A 24,889-nucleotide genomic window follows, 5' to 3' on the forward strand; every position below is an offset into this window, starting at 1 on the left:
GAGTGAGAGTGAGAGTGTGAGTGAGAGTGAGAGTGAGAGTGAGTGAGAGTGAGAGTGTGAGTGTGAGTGTGAGTGAGAGTGAGAGTGTGAGTGTGAGTGTGAGTGAGAGTGTGAGAGTGAGAGTGTGAGTGTGAGTGAGAGTGAGAGTGAGAGTGTGAGTGTGAGTGTGAGTGAGAGTGTGAGTGTGAGTGAGAGTGTGAGTGATAGTGTGAGTGAGAGTGAGAGTGTGAGTGAGTGAGTGAGAGTGAGAGTGAGAGTGAGAGTGTGAGTGTGAGTGTGAGTGTGAGTGTGAGTGAGAGTGTGAGTGAGAGTGTGTACCTTTTGCTGTATACCTTTTGCGATATCCTCATAATTATAACCAGAAAGCATTTTCATATTTGTCCCACGTGACCCCCTCGACGAGACCTTTAATTTGATACCCCACACACCCTAGCAGGGTCATATGGAATTCATACCAGTCAAACTAACCATGACTCATGACTGTAACCAGGACGCATTATTTAGGTGTCCGACATGATTCCCCTAACTGGAACCTTCAATTTGACGCCCCACATGCTTCAGCGGCCTCACCTTGAATTTAACCCCATCTATGACTCATAATGACCATCTCATGATTCGAACTACGAAGCCTTTTTTTTAATTGTACCACGTGATTCCCCTCTTCAAGACCGTAAATTTGATACCCTACACTCCCTAGCGGGGTCACTTCGAATTTTACCCCAATATAAGACTCGCCATGACAATCTAATGGTTATAACCATGAAGCATTTTTGTATTTCTCCCACGTGATTCGGCTCATCAAGACCATTGATTTGATACCCATCACATCCTAGCGGAATCAATTTGAACGTTAAACCAATCAATGACTAACCATGACTATCTCATGATATAGCCCTACCACATTTTTGTACCACGTGATTTTCCTTATCGGAACCGTCAATTTGGTACCCCGGACACCCAGTGGCATCATTGTGAATTTTAACCTAATTTATGACCCATTTTGACTATGTCATGATAATAATCAGGAAGCACGTGATTACCCTCATCGAGACCTTTAATTTGATACGCCCTAGCGTCATGAACCGGAATTTTAACCGAATCTTTGATTTACCATGACTACGTCATGATATATCCATATCTCATGTTCGTCCCGAATGATTCCCCACATCCGAGACCTTGAATTTCATTCCCCACATGCCCTCGCAGCGTCATTTTGAATTTTAACCCAATCTATGACTCATTATGACTGCCTGATGACTACAATCAGGAAGCATTTTTTTTATTTACCCCGCGTGATTCCGTTAATCCGGACCTTTCATTTGATACCTTACACGCCTTCGCCTCATCAGTTTCACTTTTCACCCAATCTAATGTGGTCATTATTCTGTCTTAAGGGGCGCTGCCCAGTCAATTCAGCTAATTCATTTGAAACAGTAGAAAGGACAGCCCCGCCCCCATTTCCCCCCGGCTCTCACCTCTTCCTTTGTGACCCCTAGTATATCAAGCCGTTAACAGTAGCAGGCGAACAACCAGCACGCCAGCGCCGCCGTGTGCTTTCCCACCACCCTTTCCCACGCTCTTAGTGGATTCGTCAGGAGGAAAAGTTAAGACAACCCTTTTTTATGACCTCACCAGTCAATTATCAATCACGCGCCCAGCCGCGAAAATTAGGTATACAGCAAGTGCTTATGGCCATAAAAATTCAACAAGAAACTAAAAAAAATCAGACACCACCTCCCTCCCAACCGATCATGCAGATCGCGATTGGTGCCATACCCGCAGGTAACTTGAATTCCGAGCCCACAGTGACGCATGAAACTTAACAGCCAACCATAGCTGCCTGCTAGGCTACTCATATGTACTCAAACTCCAAATGGACTTAAAACTCCTATTTACTCAGAACTCAAAATGTACTCAAAACTCAATATGTAATCAAACTCAAAATGTGCTCAAACTCAAAATGTACTCAGAACTCAAAATGGACTCAAACTCAAAATGTACTCAGAACTCAAAATGGACTCAAACTCAAAATGGACTCAAACTCAAAATGTACTCAGAACTCAAAATGAGCTCAAACTCAAATTGTACTCAGAACTCAAAATGAACTCAAACTCAAAATGGACTCAAACTCAAAATGTACTCAGAACTCAAAATGGACTCAAACTCAAAGTGTACTCAGAACTCAAAATGGACTCAAACTCAAAATGTACTCAGAACTCAAAATGGACTCAAACTCAAATTGTACTCAGAACTCAAAATGGACTCAAACTCAAAATGTACTCAGAACTCAAAATGGACTCAAACTCAAAATGTACTCAGAACTCAAAATGGACTCAAACTCAAAATGTACTCAGAACTCAAAATGGACTCAAACTCAAAATGTACTCAGAACTCAAAATGGACTCAAACTCAATCGGACTCAAACTCAGTCGTGATCACTCGGCTCAAACTCACTCAAGCTCAAACTCACCATGCCACACTAGCCTCGCGCTCACTCAAACTCAAACTCACGCGTGAGTTTGAGTCCAAATGAGTCTGAGTGAGTGGACTCATGAGTGAGTTTGCCGACCTCTGGTCCGGGCTCGAAGAATTAAGTCCTTCTGAATCCCAAAGTCAGAGCTGGAAGCAGCTACCTCCCGTAGCGCGACCGTGTTTGTGGTGTCGTTTCCTGAAGGCCAGATGATAGAGCAGGCCCAGGTTGCATGAAATATGTTGAAAGGGTTTCCGCATTTAGTGCAAGCGTGTGTGTGCGTTTGAGGGAACATTTTGGATAGCCGGGATTTGTTAGGGTAAGTGTTCGTCTGTATTTGCCTCACTGAGCTTCTGTGCCAGTAATATTCTTGTCCAGTTTGGGGAAATGGGCTGGTTCTCCTCTTTGACAGTGAGGCATTCGCCAAAGGCACTCGGGAGGGGCTCCAGAAGGCTAGGACGGTTAGCCGCGCGGTTTGTAAGATCTGGCGCAGCTGAACGACCCTCTCGTTTCCCTTCAGCTCCTCGTGTCCAGCAGTCCAGACAATGCCAGGAGGGAAGCGCCCCCCCCCCAAAAAAAAAAAAATTCACAGCATATCCACGGGGTGAATGATGATGAGTGGGCGAAGCTCCTGATGGGAAATCATCGGCAAAACCGTGACTCTTCAGTGAAAGTTCGCCCACTACATCTGTGTCCGAACGTAACGTCTAGAAAGTCTCGCTTAAACCGCGCGTCGGCATCTTGGGGCTGAGCTCGCCTGATGCGTTTTGCAGACGCCTCACGAGCTCTCACTGCATCGGGGTCTGCCTGCCGATACGCGCGCTTTCTCGCCGCTTCCCGTTCTCTGACGTTTTGGAGATCCTCTTCGCGCCGCAGCCGTGCCGCTTCGCGTACGGCAGGGTCCTCGCGCCGTTGCCGTGACGCTTGGGCCTCTCGTTCTCGAACGCTGGGATCTTGGCGACGTCGTCGCGCAGCCAGACGACACTCTTCGGCCTCCCGCTCTCGTACGGCAGGATCTTGGCGGCGGCGTCGCGCAGCTTCACGGAGCGCTTCTGCCTCGCGGGCTCGCACATCTGCAGCCTCATCCATCGGGCGACTCCGAGCGCGCGCCAACAGCGAACGAATTTTATTACAATGCTCCCCGCCATCTAGTAAACAATCCAAGAACTAAACTAGAGGTAGCCACGCCATCTAGTAAACAATCCAAGAACTAAACTAGAGGTGGCTATATACATACGTCGAGGATGGACAGACCCACGCCTTAAGGAGCTTCGCCCCTAATAGGTGCACTTTCCGGACATGCATTCTGGGGTTCTAGACTAAGCTGGTTTTGTCTAGAACCTCCAATGTGCCTCCTCCATCCTTCACATGTTGGAGACACATTGTTCTTCAGCAACTGCAACAGCTTTTGAGAGGCTGACATGATGATTCCGTTACCATAGCCACTTTTCTGAGCCTCCATAGCTAAGTAACAAAACTAGACTCGATGTTTTAAAAAACAAATCTTTGATTATTTGACTTAAGGCAGTTGACAAAGTAGCGACGTCATTGTCGTCATCTTGATCAGCTACATCGCCATTAGCGGTATCAGCCAGCTCGCGCTCAGAAGACACTTGGCACCCATCTGGAACAGCACCCTGTTCTGCGCACTTTGTTCTTACCGCGGCACAGCCAGCGCAACCAAATGAAACGTGGGTTCGGACACAATACCTCGCCGGCTGCCTCCAACGACAATCCAGTGTGCTACAGCTATGCATACTCAGCATTGCTGGCTATGGTGACGGAGTCATTGTGTCAGCCTGTCAAAAGTTGTTGCGCTTAGTGAAGAAAAAGTTTTGTCTTGCATATGGTGGAGCGAAGAAAAAAAAAGAAGTAAACATTTGCTGTTATCGCTTGTCGCCAAACTTCATCGCATCGGTTCAGGAAATTCGGGAGCAAGTACGGCGTCAACGTGGCAAAAAGACATGCCAAACGGTATTTCACCCTCCATTAATTAGTGTTACTAAAAAGGGCCGAGAAAACCGATACGGTGTAAAACATGGGTAAGCAATCATTCCTTGCAAATCGAATGTTGTTTGCTGCATCTCCTGAAGGTCAGTGGCTGTTGTTTTGGCCGAGCGGGGCGTTTTTCAATTTTCACATACGAATTGCAATCTACTAAAGAAATCTACTCAAGTACTGTAATTTGCTCAAGACAGGGTGTAAACGCTAGTTTTCGACGCAGTGCAAGGAATGCTGTTACCATCCTTTTATTGATACGGCATTCCTGTTTTGAAGTTGCGAAAAAAGGACGGTGAAGGTGGCGCGCGAAAGGGTGACTCGTTCGTTATGGCGACTTTTTGTCACGTCGTGACGAAGATGGTGCGTATTCAGTAGAGTAACTTCCGTGACTCCGTGCACCGGCACAACAGGTTTTATCGGGCTTCTTTTTATATTATTTTTATCATTTATTTTGTTCGCCCATTGCCTTTGAATTTTCGCGTACCTCCACTAAAAATATAGTTGAAGTTGAGCGCACGTACTCCCTTTCTTGTCCTTCTGTGTTCTTGCGTGGTGAAGGTGAAAATTTACCATTTGGCGGGGTTTTTTACATAACCTCCGATAGAGGACGCAGTTAATCGTAAGGTGTACGTGCCGACGCAACGGACACGACAAGGCGAGCTATAGTGGAGGACTCTGGAATAATTTTAACCTCCTAGGAATCTTTAACGTGCGGCGAAAGCTCGTGCACACGGCCATTCTCGCTTTTCGCCTCCATCAGAAAAGCGGCCGCTGCGGCCGTGAATCGAGCACGCGTACTGGTGCTCAGCAGCACAACTGATTAGCCACTGAGCCACCGCGGCGGGTACAGGGCAACGTGATGTCGCAGGGGCGGCTTCTCTCCCTCCAGCTTCGGGAGAGAGAACGGAGAGATCCTCCAAGTGCTTACGTGTAGCTGCTGATTGCGTAGCGCGAACCACACAATTTTCTTGGTGACACCGCAACGGTTCTGCGGCGTGGGCCCCGTCAAGTTGAAGCGTACAGAAAGAACCAGAGCTCATCTGTTGTTCTGGAACAGCACCCTGTTCTGCGCACTTTGTTCTTACCGCGGCACAGCCAGCGCAACCAAATGAAACGTGGGTTCGGACACACTACCTCGCCGGCCGCCTCCAACGACAATCCAGTGTGCTACAGCTATGCACAGCTAAGTATGGTCCGTATGCGTTTCATTACAAACAAAATCACGTAATATACGACTATTGCAAGCCATTCAACGTTTCGTGTGGCGTCATTGAGACACAGAAACGCATGAAATAAAGAATTGACAAGCGGGAATAGAAGGGTATCCCGAGGAAGACATGAGAAAGCGGTGCGAAGCATAACTTCGTAAAGAATTGGGTTATGTGAAACGCTGTCGACAGGGTAAGAAAGCGAATATTGAATAAACAGTCGGATTTTGGTCGTCTCTTAATGCGAATTGCTTCAATTATCTGTTAAACGGTGGCTTCGATGCATGAATACTTAGCAAGCACAGGTTACCCAGACCGATGGAATTTCGCGGGACGAAGCATGCTGCTAGACGAGCTAAGAGAGCCTTGCGGAAAGTGACGATTCTAGGTGGTACTTATAGGAAACGAAAATATCGAATATGTGCCAGTGAAAATGGGGCCGTATTGAAGACACTAAGTATTTCACCAAATCAGGTTCCATGTTCAAATATTTCTGATGTTGTATAGCTCGTCATATAATCTGAAGGCTCTGTGTTCACTTCAGTATGCATTCGAATGAGAGCCTAAACGTTCTCGATTGGCAAAGTAGCAGCACTATATTGATTGATCCTTTATGAGGTTTAACACGCAGACGCTACGCAGGCGATGAGGCGCGCTGCAGTGGATTGCTTCAGAATAATTTTTACCACCTGCGGATCTTTAACTTGCGCCTCGAGCTCTTACAAAAGGGGCATTTTTTCGCCTCCATCAGAAAAGCTGCCGCCACTGCCGGGAATCCACCCACGTCTTGTCGCTCCGGATTTACTTACACCACCTGGGGATCTTAACGTGCACCGGGGGGCTAGGCTGAAAAACGCCTTTCCTACTGAGCCATTGCGGCGGGTTTGCCCAATGAAAATTTGCATCTGTAATGAAGGTAAATCTAGCTTCCCAGAAATGACATTTTATAACATTCCTTTAATTCTCTTCCAGCCCAAATAATGCCCAAAACTGCGCATAATCTCTGTTCGCCCAAGCAGCTTGGCCAAAATATTCCGTATCTGTTGTGAGATTGTGCCTATCCTTGCGGATAAGGATTAAACGTTGGCAATGACTTTTTTTTTAATTTAAGAAAACCATTCAACCGAAAATAAAAAATAACATTGCGGAATGACACTACCACTAATGATTTTACCCCGGCAAAAATGTGTGCAAATTGTTATATGTTGGGAACGTCGCAACACTCAGGTGTGTGGAAAACAATCAGAACAACCAAGGCACCTTTGGCTTCAAAGAACGGTAACACCTATGCAACAAAGTGCCAGAAAATTTAAGGCGTGCCCTTCTGATCATAGGATTATTTATAATGAAATTTTGTTGACCTACCTTCGTGAGCAGGGTCTCCACAATGTGGTAGTGGCCTGCGAACACTGCGAAATGTATGGCAGCATATCCTCCTTCTTCTTGAACATACGCAAGCTCACAGTTCTTCCACAGGATCATGTCCACAGCTCTAAACGAAATGAGAACAAAGTAGCGTAAGCCACAACACATGCGTTTTCGCTTTCATTAGGCTTGAAGTATGAATTAGTCAGCGGGTTTGGCTTGTGCCATAGTTAAGAGAAATTTTACAAAAAGTGGACAGTTTAGGGAATTCCGCGAGTGTAAATATTGGGGCGACCGAAATTTTAGTGCACTAAAGGCATAGAACATAGATTTAAATCCATGTAACTACAATAGTGTTGAAAACAGGAGGAGTTGCAGAGGTCAGGGCGGGAGCACGATGTAAGAGGGAAGCCTAGAAGTCCCTGTTTGAGGTATTGGCTTTTCACACTGCTCCTGACAATCTGAGAAAATATCCCAGATACGGTGGTGGTAATATCCCACGATATCAAACCATGACGGAGGCATTGAAAGATCCCCTAAATCTTTCGAACCGTCACTTTTGTCTAAGGAAATAAAACGGCAATTTTGCGAAATATGGAGCACAACAAACTATTTGAAGTGAACACCCCGCTGGAAATGGAACAAGCTCTAATTCAACGGGGTCAAGGAAACCAATTTAAAGGACAATTGGTATAGATGGTGTGAAATATTTCAGTGGAACTTTAATGGCTTAAGAAAGAAAATGTGAGATTTCCGTCAATCTTTAGTGCAATATAAATTCCCTGCATTGTGCATTTCAGAATCCGGCACAGAGCCAAACTTTTGTTTTGCAAATAATGTTTTGTACACATCACACGGAGATGTTGCGCCAATCCGGGCAATGTTGTGTGTATGGAAAGATATACCACCTGTGCTTGTTGCATCATCGTCTACCTATGCCCCAGATTTTTTGCGGTGCAAGGTGGTATTTAGTAACGCAACCATTACAATAGCGAGTGGGTACAATCTTCCGCATACTATAATAGCTTTGTCTCATCTTAGCGATATCTGTTGGCTAGAGAGAAGCATCATTATTCGTTGCGGAGATTTCAATGCTCAACATGAGTTATGGAACAGCAGCCCCAGAGGCAACTCTGGAAGACAGATAGCCAGACTATTAGACGACTAGGATTATAAAGGGATAAACCACAGCTCATCGACGTGTCTGCGTGGCCGTTGGTGTAGCAGTGTATTGGACATTTCACTTTGTTCGTCGGACCTGACTTCTGGTGCAGATTGGACTATGGATGTAGGTACCAGTGATAGTGACCACTACCCTATTTCCATCCGCCATCTGATTCTCGGGTGTACACTACTTCGCCACACAGAACGAATAGTAAACTGGGCTGCCCTCAAACATTTCAACACCGAACACCTCGAGAAGGTTTGCCATGCAGACGATTTCACATCTACCCTCAAACAGCCCCTAGACCGGGCGACCCAGGAGGTGCCCGTGCCACCAGGGTACAGAGGCATCGACGGAGAATACGAACGACTGCGCGCCATTAGGAGAGGAGCTCAAGGTTAGTATCCTAGGTTTGGATAGACTGACCATCACAACAAAGCCAAGGGTATTCTCGCAAAGGTGCAAAAGCAACATCGAAAGGTGTCTTTAAAAAGTGGAACGAATGTTGAGTCGTTGTGATCTAACGACGACGCGTCGAAAATGTGGATTGTTGTGCGCACTTTTCGTTCTCCTGGCACCCAATTGCATCCTTTTTGCTATTTAGCGGCATGTGTTAGCGTTGCTGATGCCTCCATTGGGGAAGAATTTTGTGCAGTAATAACCTTGGCTCGTCCAGGTGATAGCGCGCACCAGCACCCTAATACAAAAAGCCATGACTTCAGACTCCTATTACTTGAATGAAGATTTCTCATTAAAAAACTGAGGACACATATGAGGCACCTCAAACACTACCTGATCATCACCTCGCGGGTACTAGCAGCCCGTCACCGGGCGACATTCGCAAGGGTAGTAGCTGCCCACAAAACCTGCATGTCATGGAATGGTACGCTGACGATGCGAGAGCTCCTTCCGCTGTGGTGTGTGATGCAGCCCCGAGTGGGCCAAAATATACCAGGAGTAAAGAAATAACGTTATCCTCGAATACGAGCCCTGCAACAGAGCTAACTTTGACGCACCTCCACGCGACACACAGTGACCGAAGCCATGTATGCTCTGATGGCTCGGTAACATCGTCGGGTTCAGCCGGCGCCTTTATTATATTGCGAATGTAGCTGTCCAGGGAATTCAAGATAACCAATCCTACAACCTCTACGGCTACAGAACTTACGCCCATCCGTAACGCTCTTCACACCATCGAGCAAAGTTTATGCCCCAAATGAGCTCTCTTCGGTGAATCAAAGCATGCACTTCAGTCACTGAAGTCAGCATTGTGCTGGGGACTTCACGAACAGCTCCTGGCAGATATAACAACAGTGTACGACCGTGCTGCCCAGGCGGGTCTTGATGTTACCCTGCAATGGCTTCACAGTCACTGCAACATTGTCGGCAACAGTGCGAACGCGGCCGCCCGTATGGCGCATCAAACAGCGACGACTGTACTCATTCTATTGTCTAAGACTGACGCATCTAAGGCCCTCCGCATATTGCCCGGGAAACAGCAATCTGAATGGTTTACAGAAGAATTTACATGTGCAAATATTGGTGCTCTTAACCCGCAGCTACAACGTCCCGTTCCACTAAGCCTACCATGGTCTGACGCAACTCTTTTGGCGTCCGTGGCTGGGAGTGGCATTCACAAATGTTTGCTCATACCTAATAGGAATAGCAGGTAGTGAGGAATGAGAAATATGCGGCACGCCGGAGACGATACGCCACGTTTTCTGCGAGTGCCCACGCTACTCGCCTGCAAGAAAGAAGCTGTCGTCAACCACTGAGCAACCTGAACTCTCGGCGGCCAATTTCGGAGGAGAAGGTTGTGTCACTCGCCTTTTCTGTTATCCGCTGAGAATGTGGCTAAATAACTCTTACGCCCTCTACGGGCGACAAACCTAAACACCTAAACCTCGTATGCCAATAACTGAATTTGCTGTAACTATTCTACATTCTTTCCTTTTTCTTTTTTGCCTATTTCTTCTTCACTATTCTATTTACACTGGCATCTCCCTTTTGACATCCCTACAGTCACTGGAAGTAATTCAAGCCAAATTGCGACGCGTAATTGATGACGTTTCAAGCTTCCATAGTCAGCAGTACTGCCGTTGACAATAAAAAAATTGAAGGGATCTAATATATGCCTAGGTGGAAGATCATTGCAGTTTGTGAGAAACCACAGTTTGCTCGGCATAATAGTACATGGGAGGCTCTCCTTGTCACACCATGGGCGCACTCAGGAGACCATGGTGAACAACATCGTTCGCGTTTTGGGTCACCTAGCGAAAGCCCATTGGGAACCTCCACGTCTGTTCTCCCTAAACTGCACGGCGCTTTTGTGAGATCGCTATCGGATACTTTTTGGCAGTTCTGAATTGTTTACCATATTCCGGAGAAAAAAAACCCAAATAATATCGAGAAGTCTCCGAGTCTGTTTGAGGCTCCCAAAGTAACGTCACGCCCCCTTGTGATGGCAGAAGCACGGAAGTGTTCTACTGGGCTATTCGGGCTAAGAGAAATAGCACGTCACCTATTCAGAATATTCTCGTAGCATGCTTGCCACCCACTTTGAGACGCATAAAGGACACACACTGGCCCCAGGATCTCTTCTATGCTCGACGACTATAGGGCCCTCCTTCCTGAATTCAGATGTACTGCTATAGACGGGACAACTGGGATAGTTGGTAACTTTTCATCTCAGTGGTGTAAGCGCTCACACAACCACGACGTAAGAAAAAACAAACAAGAGCAACACGGCACTAACTCTCAACTATTTGTATATTGTAAAGAAACGCAAGAAGATACTTACAACTGATCACGTGGTGCGTTCATTTCGCCGACGATAAAATCATGAAAGTCAATTTTACAAGGTATAAATAGACACAACTTGATATTTACCTTGCGAATGACAGATTGTGAAAAACGGGCCCCATTTAGTATCTTCTAGCTGGCTTGTGAAACTACTGAAGATTTTTTGGTGCACTCTTTTATGAGCGATGCCCGCACACAATTTGTCATTCACGAGATAGTTCTGCAGTTAATAAAAGGCGCGAAATATTATGGGGGCGAACGACAATAAAAAGAAGTGTAAATAACCTGTCAGTATTCCGTATATGCACAAGACATCGCACGGGTTAAAAAATTTGCGAACCCGTATGACTCAAACATTGTTTTTCCCGGCACCAAACAAACTGACCAAGTTATGCGGCAAAACAGAGAGAATGTTACCTTCAACCTAGGAGCCACCAAGAAACGACGCATGCCAAGTGATATATTCCGCCCCCTTTGTGTGTTGTGCAACGTGTGTTATTCATCTTATACCGATGACTTCTGGCCACACTTACGTAGGCCAAAACGGGTACTGCCTGAATATACGTCTGCAAGAACATAAAAACGCTTAAATGCTTAATATGCTTAAATATTTATAACAGACAAGTAAAGTAATACCTTCATCTGTGCCAATCATTGCGATCGTAGCGGTTTCTTGGTATGTTGCTTCGCTCTCTTAATGCCCTGGAACTTAAATAGTGGTTTTATCTTCGGCGAGGCGAACGCACCACGTGAAAAGTTCCAAGTATGCATTTGTGTTTCTTTCCAATGAACCAACAGTTTTTGTCCTTTCGTCGCTGTTGCGTGGGTGCTTCCATTACCAAGACGAGCTGGATTCAGAAGTTGGCCTGGTGGTTAACCTCTCTGGCTGTTTCCGCAGCCTAAGGCCTCATTCAGACATTCGTCATCTTCTCGATTGATTGTAGGGTTTAACGCGCGGACGCAATGCTGGGGATGTGGTGCGCCGTAATGGAGGGCTCCGAATTATTTTAGATCACCTGGAGATCTTTAACGTGTGCCGAAATGTCGCACGCACGGGCGTTTTTGCTTTCCGCCTCCATCAGAAAAGCGACCGCCGTGGCCGGGAATCAAACCCGCGACCTCCTGCGCCGCCGCACAACGCCTTAGCCACTGAGCCACTGCAGCGGGCCCGTCAACTTCTCCTCCACGCACCGTGACGTCAAAAAACCGCGACGAGACGTTACGGAGTAGTGTTTGTATTGGAGCTCTCCGTCAGAGTACAGGGTGGTTTGCCTAGTTTTCAGGTTTGCCTACAATTGAGCGTGCGTAATATCAGAAGTAAAGAAAATGTCGTAGCATATAGGACACAAGGCGACGAGATTGCTGTCACGCAAAAATAAATAGATTAGATTTAACAGTACAAAATTATGTTTTCTGATTTGCTGGTTTACTCTGGGGCATGTTGCCGTCACGTTGATCAAACGGAAACGTAGAGCTCCGCTTTCTGTCGCCGTCCCACCGCCTTCTGCTTGAAGCTGTCGCTTATAAGGGGAAACGGCGACGTGACGCTGAGGTGACCGAATGAAAAACGGCTGTGTGAACGATGCCGAACATCATGACTGCAATTAAAGGCATTGGTATAAAATCGGAATACAATGCATTGTCCCAACCAGTGATGATGCATATGTACAACACTTATGTGTACAAGCAACATGTGTACACGGATGGTTTTTGTAATGCACGTAGCTCAGCTTCCGCGTTCACAGTGCCTGCATTAGGTGAGGAGCACATGTTCCGACTGTCTCACATACCATACTCGACAATTTAAAAACTCTGTCCCATCCTAGAGGCTGAGACGTCTATTGCCACAAGGCCGTGGAGTTCTAGGAGGGTTGTCTGCTCTGACTCAAACCCGGCACTTGTGCTACTAACAAATGTCAGGGCGGAAACCGGTACGGTGTATTGGTACTTACGACTGCCGAACATCTTGCAACAGCCCATGATAAAGGACGTGTCGTATATATTTTCAATGGGTACCCAGTCACAGCGGCATGAAAGGCAATTAGAGAGCAGACAGACTCGCTAAACAATGGCATGACAAAGGTGACAAGCTCGCCGTGCCCCTGCTCGGCGATTATATAAGAAGCACCATGCAGAATCTAAGGGAGCAATTGTCCGAAGAGGCGTGATTTGATCAGGACACGAAGTGGTCACTGCGGTGCATATTAGACTCAGCCCTACAGCTCAAACTGAATGTGAAGCTGCGGCGAAATGTGACCAGTCTGTTCCATCGTATGAGATTGGGCGTTGCCTATACAAATGCGTTTCTGTTCAAAATTACCTGTGCAAACTCGCCAACCTACGCATACAGAGCGACTGAGTAAGATGTTTCCCATGTGTTGTTATACTGCCCAATATAGTCCCGGCAAAGACGTGAACTCGAGGATTAAACGGCTGGACGCCAGAAAATGTCCGCGCCACTAAGTACACTTTCCCTGTGTACAGGTCCTGTGTACAGGTCCCTGTGTACCTGTACACCGCCTGTACAGGTCAATACCAATACGGTCAAACGCAACAAAACAGTCATTATGTACGGAAGACAAGTTGATTTTGTTATTTTGTAAGGTCAAACGTTTTTGCGGACCAAATTGTATGTCCAGTGCCAAAAGTAACGAAGGCACAAACCTTCCTAGGTTTTAAGCAGGCTACTATGACTGCCCATAAGGTAAGAGCGGAAAGAGGCACACACGTCGGGCTGAAAATGTCGAGGAAGGATAGGTAACCATGAGGGCATCTAAATAGTAGTTTAATTTTTTGTATATTTTTTTCCCCTCAAGGCTTCCCAACAGAAGGGGCATTAGGTGATAGGTGGGTATACAAGAAATTGGCAACGAAAAAATTGTTTGTGTAAAAACATAAAAGAATAAAAATGGAAGAATATAGCTTAAGCTAAAGAAACAAAAAATGTAGCTAATCACGTACAGCAATAGGGATGTTTGCTAGCGCACCACTACAATTTTGGCTGCCTAGTCAGTATCGAATGGCAATATGATGAGAGAAACGATGCACGGCACTTGCGTTGCTCAGCTGCAATAGTGGTCACAGATGGGGAGAGCTAATCACCAGGCGAGTTAAAAATGTCAGCAGGGATAGGTGAACGGGACAAAGCTTCGGAATCGAAATGCTTCGTATACCGGTCCTCTAAACGACACGTAATCGTAAGCGTCCAAAATAGTTGGATTTCTGCAGGGTGTTTTTGTGTGAGTCGCCTTGGGTTCGAACAAGAAAGCTTTGCTTTAAAAAACAGAGCGCACTCCAATGACGAAATATTTCCCCTTTTCAACAACATTAGCAAAATATTAATATGTTCCTGACATGAGTCAAGAAAATGCATAATCTTTGTTGTGTTTGTGTTCTAAATTTCCACTGGAAACTGTCGAAATTGTTTTCTACTAGTAACGGTTCCCGAAATTCAAATCAGAAGGTAGGTCTAGACGTTGTTTCACAGTCTCGGGAGGTTTCCCTTGAGAATATATTGCAAACGATGCTTGGCAAAAAAAACTCTTTAGCAAGGTGCCTGAGAACGTCAACTCGTAGTTGAACTACCAGTGATAAAATAAGAGGACGTAGCAGTAAGCGCTAATTTTGCAAAAATGCTGGTCCTAAAGATGGCTACTTAAAATATGAGTATTTCTCACAAGAGCTTCTCCGTTTATTACTGTTTATCTCACGTGAATACGCGAGGTATTTGTCAGAAATGGAGTTCGCAGCAGTGCGGCTAGCCCGCCTCATAACCCCTATTTTATTAGCCGTGGAGCACGCGCTGCAAATACAATTCAGTTGCACGATAAGCTTTTATCCGTCCATTTGTTTGCAGCACCTGGAAGAACCACCGGTTACACCGACATGTCATATTTTCTATATACACTCCATCCACCAACAGGCAATAGGTAAACAAGACATTAATGCGTTTTAAGTAAGAAAACATGCCCTGGGGATTTCGTCATATCTTACGACAAGTTAGGCCCGCCGTCACACTGTATTCTAGTGACTGCATTCTCGTTTAAATATTTTTAAATAGAACTCTTTAGGCGGCACTCACTCCAGAAAATATTATGGCGAAATATTGCTTTACTTACGGGTCGTTTCCTTTCACAGCTGCCATATGAAGACAGTTAAGCCCATATTGGTTCATAAGACTAAGATCCACTTTTGGAAGGCTGAGCAGCTCTTCTACGATCCGCGGGAGAGCGTGGGCAACAGCGACGTGGAGAGCTGTATTTCCGCTGTCGTCCTGCAAAAAAGCAATCCATATACTTTGAACAAAATCTGTAGGTATGCGAGCTAGCTCATGGTCATTTAGATTCGTAAGAGAACATTTTTTCGTAAACTTTTACTAAAGCATCTGCGGCCTACAAGCACTGAAACTGAACACAGCTTGGTAGTGCACATGCATCCCAAACAACCGAAAGGGAGGCAATTAAATACACACCTGTGCAAGTGTTCTTTGTGGGCATATATATATATATATATATATATATATATATATATATATATATATATATATATATATATATATATCAAGGAAATGAGGGGCTCGTTGAAATAAGACAGAAATAAAAGTTCGCAGACAAGAAAACCTCGAAAAGGAAAGGGGAGGGTGTGGTAGGTCATTGAAGCAGATAAAAAATTAAAAAAAACAGAAAGTGTAGAAAAAATTCCCGGTAGGTGGGATCCGAACCCACCACCTCCAGAATACCGGGCTGGTGCGATGCTACCGGCGCGACTATTTTACCCTCCACTTTCTTGGATATATATGTTAAGGAAATTTTGTTTCCTGCGCTTGGGGGTGGTAGCCAGTGCCACTCGGACTACTCAGGGTGAAGGGGACCTTCTTTTTAATCCCCGGGCCGTTACTCGAGTGTCTACGGCATGTCGAGAGTGGTCGACTAGCGTTGAACCCTCTTAAGCTTCCTATGGCACCAAGACTGCCAGAACAGAGGTACTCGCTATGCATGTAGCGAATCAGAATAGGAAATCAGGGGCTCGTTGAAATAAGACAAAAGTAAGGGTTGGCAGTCAAGAAAACCTCGGAAAGCAAAGTTTCATTTCGTATCTTAATTCTTCGCAGGCGACCATTAGGTTCTCATGCCAGTACTCGAATAAACATGTGAACTTCCTATACACCACTGTTGTTCTTGGCAATGGTAAACTCAAAACCACGCTTTATAGGAAACTAACGTACAGACAACAGTACCTATACTAAACTAGTCATCACCCACGACACTGCAAACAAGGTATCTTTGTAGGACAGGCTACAAGACTAAGAAGAGTATGCAGTGATAACACAGACTATATAAAACACGTTACTTTACCAAAGTCCACCCTGGAAAGCAGGAATCAACCGGTCAGCTGGCTGGATATGGTTCACGAAAGAGCATACAAGCTAGCAGGAGACGAAGTGCTCAAGCAACAACGTCAAAACGAAAGCGCCCGACCACCAGCCTTAACTCTTTCGCTACCGCGCCTATCAAAATCGATCAATTTGATCGATACTTTTGGGAGCGCCTTTTTATAGCGTTCCAGGCGTTTCTCAAACAAGTAAAACTGTTCGGAGTTAGATCAGAAAATGGCCTTTCAAAATCAGTTTTGTTTTCATTTTTGCTACGGAAAAAGGGATTTTTGACACGCTTTTGAATCACCTGGCTGTGAAAAAGGGGCGTGGTCATCGCGCGTCACGGCTACCAACGAAGAATGCGTGCAACTCGTAATTAGTCTGCACCAGCTCCTGTTTTTTGCTATCAGGGCGTGAATGGGGAACTAGCAAACGATTTTCAATCGTCAGGTTTGCGCTATGACAGTAGTAATCCCAGAAATCGGCTGAAAATGTCAAGCAGTGCCTGGTTGCAAAGCTACTTTACGATTTTAGGCAGTTTTATTGCCTTTGCGCACGTTGTTCTAAGTACTGTGGTAGTTCTACTTACCCCAATACCATTCGCAAACAGTTTACAACAGTTTCGGTTTCGTTTCAGCATCGCGAAATTCATATTTAGTGCTACTACGCAGTTACCCAACTTCAAGGCTGCCTGCCATGGCGCCCGAAGCGTCTGCGACTGATCCTCGAACAAAGCATGGCGCTCCTGATTTCCCCCCACTCTAACCCGCTTTGTGCGATAATAACTTCAGATGCAAGTGGAAAGGTCACACCCAGTCGGCAGATATCTGTTCCGGCGAGGACAGCGCTTCAAACCGGCCTCACACTGCCAGCTGTTCGCCTTCCAGTTTCGTTTCCATGCGAGGGTATATCCGGGTGTCCAATGTTGCTGCTTAGTTGAACTGTCTATTCGGACGGAGTCTTCAATAAGTTTTTGTACTCTTTCATTTGGAAAATGTTAGGTGGCGCTGCAATAGAGGAGGCTCGTTGTGCTGATCTTTTTCAGCGCGCAACTGCTACTCGGCCAAAGATCGCAGGGCACGATTCTAGCTCATCGTACCTCATTTTTGCGAGCAAGGCTACAATTGCGAGTAAGAAGATGATAATAAAGCTCAGCCTTATGTTTTGAGAGATAACTGACCGTGAACGACAACAAGCGTCAGCCACGGCGTTCCGTTTTCAACTTCATGCATGCTTTTTCCGCATCGCGTGCTTGTCTCAACAATTGTGCTCGCTGTAATTGCAAAGTCAGCCATTGACAAGATGTTTTTACGTTATGTGGTGGCAAATTGGTGCCCCTGATAATGACAAACCGCCAGAGTTATTCCAGGAAACCACCCAAAATTGCACATTTTGAATTGGAGGTTGGGCTTCACCGCATGACAGGAGCACCGTGCATGCTAACATTTTTTTTTATATCTGACAAACTGTTCCACGCAAGTCGACATTTTTTCTTGGGCGTGTTTTTGAAATGTTTTCCTACAAAATGTATATTCTAATTTTTTTCTACTACCGGTGGTTTGATATACACAACTCCTTTTTTATCATTTTTTTCGACAACTTGACAAAAATTTTGGTTTTGATATTTTTTTTACAACTATGATATATAAAAACCTTTAAAAAACTGGTATTATTTGAAATGCCCTTAAATAATCTGCATTTTCTGCTCCTGCAATTAGTGCCTAACCAATTTTTTAGCAGGAAAAAAAATGTTTTCTTGGACCCCTAAAATTAGCCAATTTTCCGGCGGTAGCGAAAGAGTAATCAAATGCTCAAACGCGCTCCCTAACAAAAACAACATCCTGCGGAAATATTACCCCATTCTAGCCAGTAATGACCGACTTAAAAAGACGTTTTCGGAAGCCCCAAGAGTTACCTAGAGAAGAAAGAAGAACCTAAAAGACACTTTAGTGCATGCCGAAATTGGCGCTTCCCCGGAACCAGTCATCAGCCCTTGCCTCCGCCCTAGATGCAAGACCTGCAAACATCTGCAGACGAATTGCATTGTCAATAGCACTGACAGCCATTACGTTCACAAGATTAATTCAAACTTCACTTGAAATTCTTCTAACATTGTGTATATGTTAGACTGCTCATTATGTCAAAAGCAGTAAATTGGGGAAACGAGTCAACCTATGAACTTACGCCTGAATGGACATCGGGCCGACAGTTATAACAGTGCCTCCATAGCACTCGCGCAACACTTCAGCCATCTGAACCACAATTTTGAGGATCTCAAGCTCTATATTCTGCAGTCAAACTTTAATTCTCCAAGGAACTGCAAAAACAGAGAATCGTACTTAATACATAAATTCAACTACCTGGAGCCGGCAGGAAGCAATGCTTCGAAAGGCAGCTTAGAAACATTAAAGTATCTGAATCGAACAGAAAAATAACGCTCTTACAAAAAGTGGGCATCTTCCATTCGAAACAACCCGGCCTCCCCATTCCCAAAGCTGTTACCTGAATACAACTTCTGTGCTATTTTGCTTCCCTTTTTTTCTCCTGTCTTGCTCCTAGCCGATTTCTACATACCACGCGCACCCGCCTCCTTTGACCTTCGACATGTCGTCTTATTACCTGCTTCACATACACACGCAAAAAGGAAAAGGGTAACAAGAAAGAAAACAGAAAAGAAGTCCTTGAATCTACCGCAAAGCTCCCCGTGGATTGTACCTGCGCATACCCCTTCTAATATTTTGCGAACACTGGCCCCCAGCCGGTATATCTTCGGACTATACGGGCTGTTGTTTACGAGTTTCCTCTCCTACACACCGTTCAGTAACCTCGAAATTGCACCCCCAAGACGCCCCGCTCGGCTCCAAACTTTGAGGTCGGGAAGCGCCACCGCAGCCCAGCTTAAACAATTCGTCCCTGTTTCCCCCGACCATCCCGTAGTCTCCCTATTTCTCTATTGCGAAGTCCGGTCGCAAACACCACACCTCCGTTTATCTCTTACTATTTCGCTCCTTTCAACCGGCCGTTGACCCACTCTGCTCTCCTCCTTCCGGCCCCGCTCTTAACACCTCGCCACTCTCTCTCCAACTCAGTCGGTGTCTATAAAACAGTGTACCAGACATGAACCCTGATGCCTTGAAAAAGACAAGTCCCCTTGTCGAAACGTTGGCAGAGGTCCGAGGCCGCTACCTTCTCGAATGTATACTTTATATATATATATATATATATATATATATATATATATATATATATATATATAGACATATTTATATATAAAGTTAGGAAATGAGGGACTCGTTGAGGAAATACCGAAAGATAGGTCGGCAGTCTACAACGCCAAAGGAGGCATAGGGGTGTTGTTAGGTTTTTTTACTACGGTTATTGCAGTTAACATTTTTCAAGAAACGTAAGAAAGAAAGAAAGAAAGACAAACACGCGCCCAGAGTGGGGACCGAAAGGCGTGGGTTCGGTCCCCACTCTGGGCGCGTGTCGTGGGTTCGGTCCCCACTCTGGGCGCGTGTTTATCTTTTTTCTTTCTTTCTTACGTTTATTTCAAAAATGTTAACTTCTTTAACCGTGGTAAAAAAATCGTAACAACACCCCTATGCCTCCTTTGGCGTTGTAGACTGCCGACCTATCTTTGTATATGTATTTTCATTCATTTTTATTTCTACAAACATGGGTTTACAGAGGACTGAAGAGATCATCTGGGCCCTTAGCAGTAATGCTAGTGCCAGGCAAATGCAGTTGATACATTTATAACATTTCTAGCACTCAGTTACACTACATGTAGAAACGAAAGAATACAAAAAAAGCAGACTATAGCATATGCAAAATATACGGTTTATAGCATGACAGAAAGAAAATATCTCGTAAACAAAATGAAACAATACTCGCGTTCAGAGTTCATCAGATTTTAAACACAGGAATTATACCAGAAAATATATAATTGAAAACACGTTACGAAATATAAATGATTTCTTGCGTACACAGCTGATTATAAAGTAAAGTTTCGGCGATTAAATAAGCGATGTAAGCTCCTTATATTACACGTACTTTTTGAGTGTACTGGAAAAATTCTGACTTTGTTTGACATGAACTGGTATGGTATTCCATATTTTAGTTCCGACACATTGCAGTGTACGTTTCCCATAACAGTTATGCACCGGGGGAATGTTGAAATTGTGATCCGATTGAGTTCTGGTATTTCTGACTGGTGTTATAAATATTGATGATGGTAGGGGGTTATTGTTTGATATGATGTTCCGGGTAACAAAAATCTATTTTGAAATCGCGTGCAAGAAAAAAAGGCGTTATTTCAAGCTATTTGAAGAGTGGTGCCGAATGAGCCGTGCATGTGCAAAACGTCATAATTCGAAGCGCGCATTTTTGCAATATGACAACCGGTTCAAGATACGAGTGATATGTATTGCCCATGTTTCCACGCAGTAGGTCAAGTGGCAGTGAAAAGTACCGAAATAAATGGCTTTTAACGTCAATAGAGGAAAATGATAGCGTGCCTGATAGAGGGTGAAACAAGCACGGCTCAATTTGCTGCAAACTATTTTTATGTGTTCCTTATAGTGCAAAGACGCATCTAGGGTGACGCCAAGATATTTACAAGTTTGTACTTTCGTAATTTCTTCTCCGCCTATCTTAAGTGTTATGATATTATTGATTCGTTTAGCTGAGGACGAAAACACGACGTAGTTAGTTTTGTTTACATTAAGCGTTAATCTGTCGTTGGAAAACCACTGTTCAATGTTTACAAGTTGTCTATTAGCGGTTTGTTCTAATTTGGAAATATCCGACCCAGGTAGTAGGACCGCAGTGTCGTCAGCGTAAATTATGGTTTGCCCTTCATCTATGGAGTTAGGTAGATCGTTGACGTATAATGCGAATACAATTGGCCCCAAAACGGATCCCTGCGGTATTCCGAGCGTAACCGGTAGGAATTCACTTATTCTATTTTCTATATGCACTTCCTGCGTACGCTCGTGCAGATAGCTTTGGAAAAAGGCAATTGAAGGACCTCAAAAACCCTAGCAATTTAGCTTTTGAAGAAGTATACTGTGGTCAACCGTATCGAAGGCTTTTTTTACGTCCAGAAATAACCCGATGACATGGTTCCCGCTATTCAAAGAGGTGTTTATTATATTTGTAACCGTTGCTACAGCCGTGGTAGTGGATTTACTGGGACGGAAGGCATGCTGGTGAGGCGCTATGATGTCGTATTTTATTAGGAATGCTAAGACTCGTTTAGCTATAAGTTTTTCGTACAACGTGTTAATAACACTGAGTACGGAAATAGGCCTATAGTTTTCTAAAACGTTGTAGTCACCACTTTTATGTACAGGGGTCACTTTAGCTTTTTTAACAGGTGAGGGTATACCCCAGCAAAAAAGGCTGCGTTAAATATTTTCTCTAGGTATGTACTATGCGCCTCTGCATTTGATTTTAGCATTTTCACCGTTACCTTATCATATCCTGCTGCTTTTCCCGTACAAAATGAATAAATTGTTGAGCTTATCTCGGCCGCAGTGATGTCAATGAAAGCAAACGAGTTAGCAGTTGGAGCTGGCAGTCTAAGATGGGTTAGAGGAGGTAGTCGCAAGGCCAGATTGCGGCCAATGTTCCAAAAATATTCGTTGAAGCAGTTGGCTAGGTTTATCGGGGATGAACCGTAAAGAGCAATATGAGGAAGGTTACGCGTGTTGGATTTTTCCTTGATGACTGAGTTAATTACCTCCCAAAGCTTTCTTAGATTTTTTTGATTGCACAAAATCATACGGGTATAATACTGCTTTTTATTGCGGCGTAAGGAAGCTACTACTTTGTTTCTTAGGATTTTATACTGATTTCGGTAATAGATGTTGCCTTTGTTCGCTTTATGTTTTCGATACCAGTAGTCTTTTGTGCGTAAAAGTGCGAGTGCACTGGCTGATACCCAAGGATGCATCGGTTGTTCATAGTTTTTTCTTTGGCGGATATGTGTTGTTTTCATGCATTTGGTTACTGCATTTAAGAGTCATTCATTTATATGGTTAACGTCGGTTCCATTTATAATATCACTGCTTGTTGCGCACAAGCTATCGCGCAGGGACTGATCATCGACTCGAGTCATCGGCAGATAAGGTGACTTTGCTCGCTCGTAATCCGAAGGGGCAAATATGAAGATGGGGTAATGGTCGGTTATATCGGTCTCGATAACGCCTGAAAACCTACTTGATGTGTCGAAGTTGCACAAAATGTGGTCTATAAGTGTGCTAGATGTGTCACTCACACGAGTTGCAAGTTTAATGGTGTTAGTGAAACCGTAGCATTCGAACAGTGTTTTATACGCTATGCTACGTTTTCCAAATAGGTCGATGTTCATGTCCCCACACAGCACTGCCTTTCTTTTGCTCGTTGAAATATTATGTGGAACGTTCTCGAGTTTGTCAACAAAAAAAATTGATTTTAGAGCTTGGTGAACGGTACACAACACCCACAGTCGTTCCATTACTAAGTTCAACAAAAAGCATGTCATGTTCTGATGGTAGCAAGCTATTTAAGGACGCACATAATTTGAAATTGCAATTATCCTTTATGAATAGCAGCACCCCTCCTCCTGTAGTTTTCGTCGGACGACTGCGACAAACGACTTTATATCCAGGCATGTTGACAGATTCACCAGGTTTGAGCCATGTTTCTGTTAAAGCTATGACGTCATATTTGAAAATTAGAGCGCCTAGCATTAACTGAAGGCTGTTTATGTTCTTATTAATACTGCGTATGTTGCAATGTAAAAGACTGAAATTGTAGCTCGAATCGTAACAACTGTTCAGACGGCTGACTGACAGCATGCTGGGTAGTATGAGCGGTGCTTCTGACTTAAACTATTTTTGCGAGATCGGTTTCTCGGGCGATGTGAATTACTGGGGAATTCTCAGTCTTGCGCACAAGTATTTTTCCTTCTCTGACCCATGAAACTTTCCACCCGCGTTCTTTCCGCAAGTGTATGGCTTTCCCGAGCACCACTTTTTTTTTTCCACACAGAGATGTTCGTTAACCTAAATGGGTGTGTCCTCGGAGAAACCAAAGTTGATCGCTGTGAGCCTTTTCTTCCTGGCAGCCTCTAGCACCTTGCTGCGCGAAGATCGGGAGACGAACCGAACAATAATGTTCGGCTTCGCTTTGTCTTTCGACGGCACCGTATATATATATATAAGAGAAGGAAAACTTCGAACAAGGTAAAAGCACGATTGTGGCCTTCGTTTCAGCAAAGAGAACTTGTTTTCCTCAGGGAACTTGCTCCGAGGAAAGCAAGTTCTCTTTGCTGAAACGTAGGCCACAATCCTGCTTTTACCTTGTTCGAAGTTTTTCTTCTCTTGTGTTCTCTACCATCTTCAAAGTTCTACTACTCCCTATATATATATATGTATATATATATATATATATATATAGAAAATAAGGGTTGGCAGTCAACAAAACCTCGGAAAGCAAAGGGGAGGTTGTGGTGAGTCATAGAAAGAGATGAAGAATTTTTTGAGTCGAAAAGAAAGTGGTGAAAAAATGCCCGCCGGGTGGGATCCGAACCCACGACCTCCAGAATACCGGTCTGGTACGTCTCACTTCTCATTTCCCATTTTCTGATTCGCTATATATATATATACATATATATATATATATATATATATATATATATATATATATATATATATATATATATATATATATATATATATATATATAGATATATATATATATATATATATATATATATATATATATAGTTGAGAAAATGGTAGACGCACGCTGAAAAACCAAAACAGTGGTTTACTGACGTTTCGCCTGGGGGACCAGTCTTCATCTTGAGTAACATACAACTTTGGAGCACGCACGCTTATGTAGGTGCAGAAGGTGTGCTGCAGTGCACCCTTGTTAATAACATTGGCTGGTTGAGGCGAGGGAACAGGGAAAGGAGGGCACTATAAAAATGGCACAATACATGACGACAGAGCCTTTTCTTTTTTAAAAATCCCAGCAATATACAACTTCATTCATCAAAAAAAAGACAGGGTAGGGAGCTGTTCAAAAACACTTTTCATACGAATTACACCAATAAATGAATGGAGCACGGAACGTCTCGACACACGAAATGCAAAGTTCAAGACCAACAAATACAGAACGGATGCCGCCGGTGACACATCCATTCCTGAAAACACCAACTACCGATGGCGTGGTGAATGTCAGGGCAGTTTACAAGTTCACAGAAGTCACAGAAGAGCGCACGTCGAAACGTCAGTAAACCACTGTCGAAACGTCAGCAAACCACTGTTTCGGTTTTTAAATGCATAGCATTTTAGTAACTCACAATGTCACGCGGCGTTGGCGTGCCTTGTCGTAGTCCGCATGCGCGTCTTGTCGTAGTCCGCATGCGCGCCTTGTCGTAGTCCGCAGCCAGGAAGAAATAAAATACCAGTTTCCGGCGCCCGGTTTCGAACCCACGACGCCGCGGGCGGAAC

The 24,889-nt window shown here is 44.5% G+C and overlaps 1 protein-coding gene across 4 annotated transcripts in view; it reads right to left on the minus strand.

Annotated features, from left to right (window-relative positions):
• LOC144147094 (uncharacterized) overlaps positions 1-24,889 on the minus strand; it is a 228,279-nt gene that overhangs the window by 102,540 nt on the left and 100,850 nt on the right. For all 4 annotated transcript variants that reach the window (XM_077679144.1, XM_077679143.1, XM_077679146.1 and 1 more), the window contains exons 12-13: positions 15,130-15,284; positions 7,045-7,171 (exon numbers count right to left, since the gene is read on the minus strand). In XM_077679144.1, the coding sequence (XP_077535270.1) occupies positions 7,045-7,171; positions 15,130-15,284 (282 nt within the window). The remainder of the gene's footprint in view (positions 1-7,044; positions 7,172-15,129; positions 15,285-24,889) is intronic.

The sequence above is a fragment of the Haemaphysalis longicornis genome, unplaced genomic scaffold (assembly GCF_048455015.1).
Source record: "Haemaphysalis longicornis isolate Haplotype H1 unplaced genomic scaffold, Haemaphysalis longicornis Haplotype H1 scaffold_7, whole genome shotgun sequence".
Lineage (NCBI taxonomy): Eukaryota > Metazoa > Arthropoda > Arachnida > Ixodida > Ixodidae > Haemaphysalis > Haemaphysalis longicornis.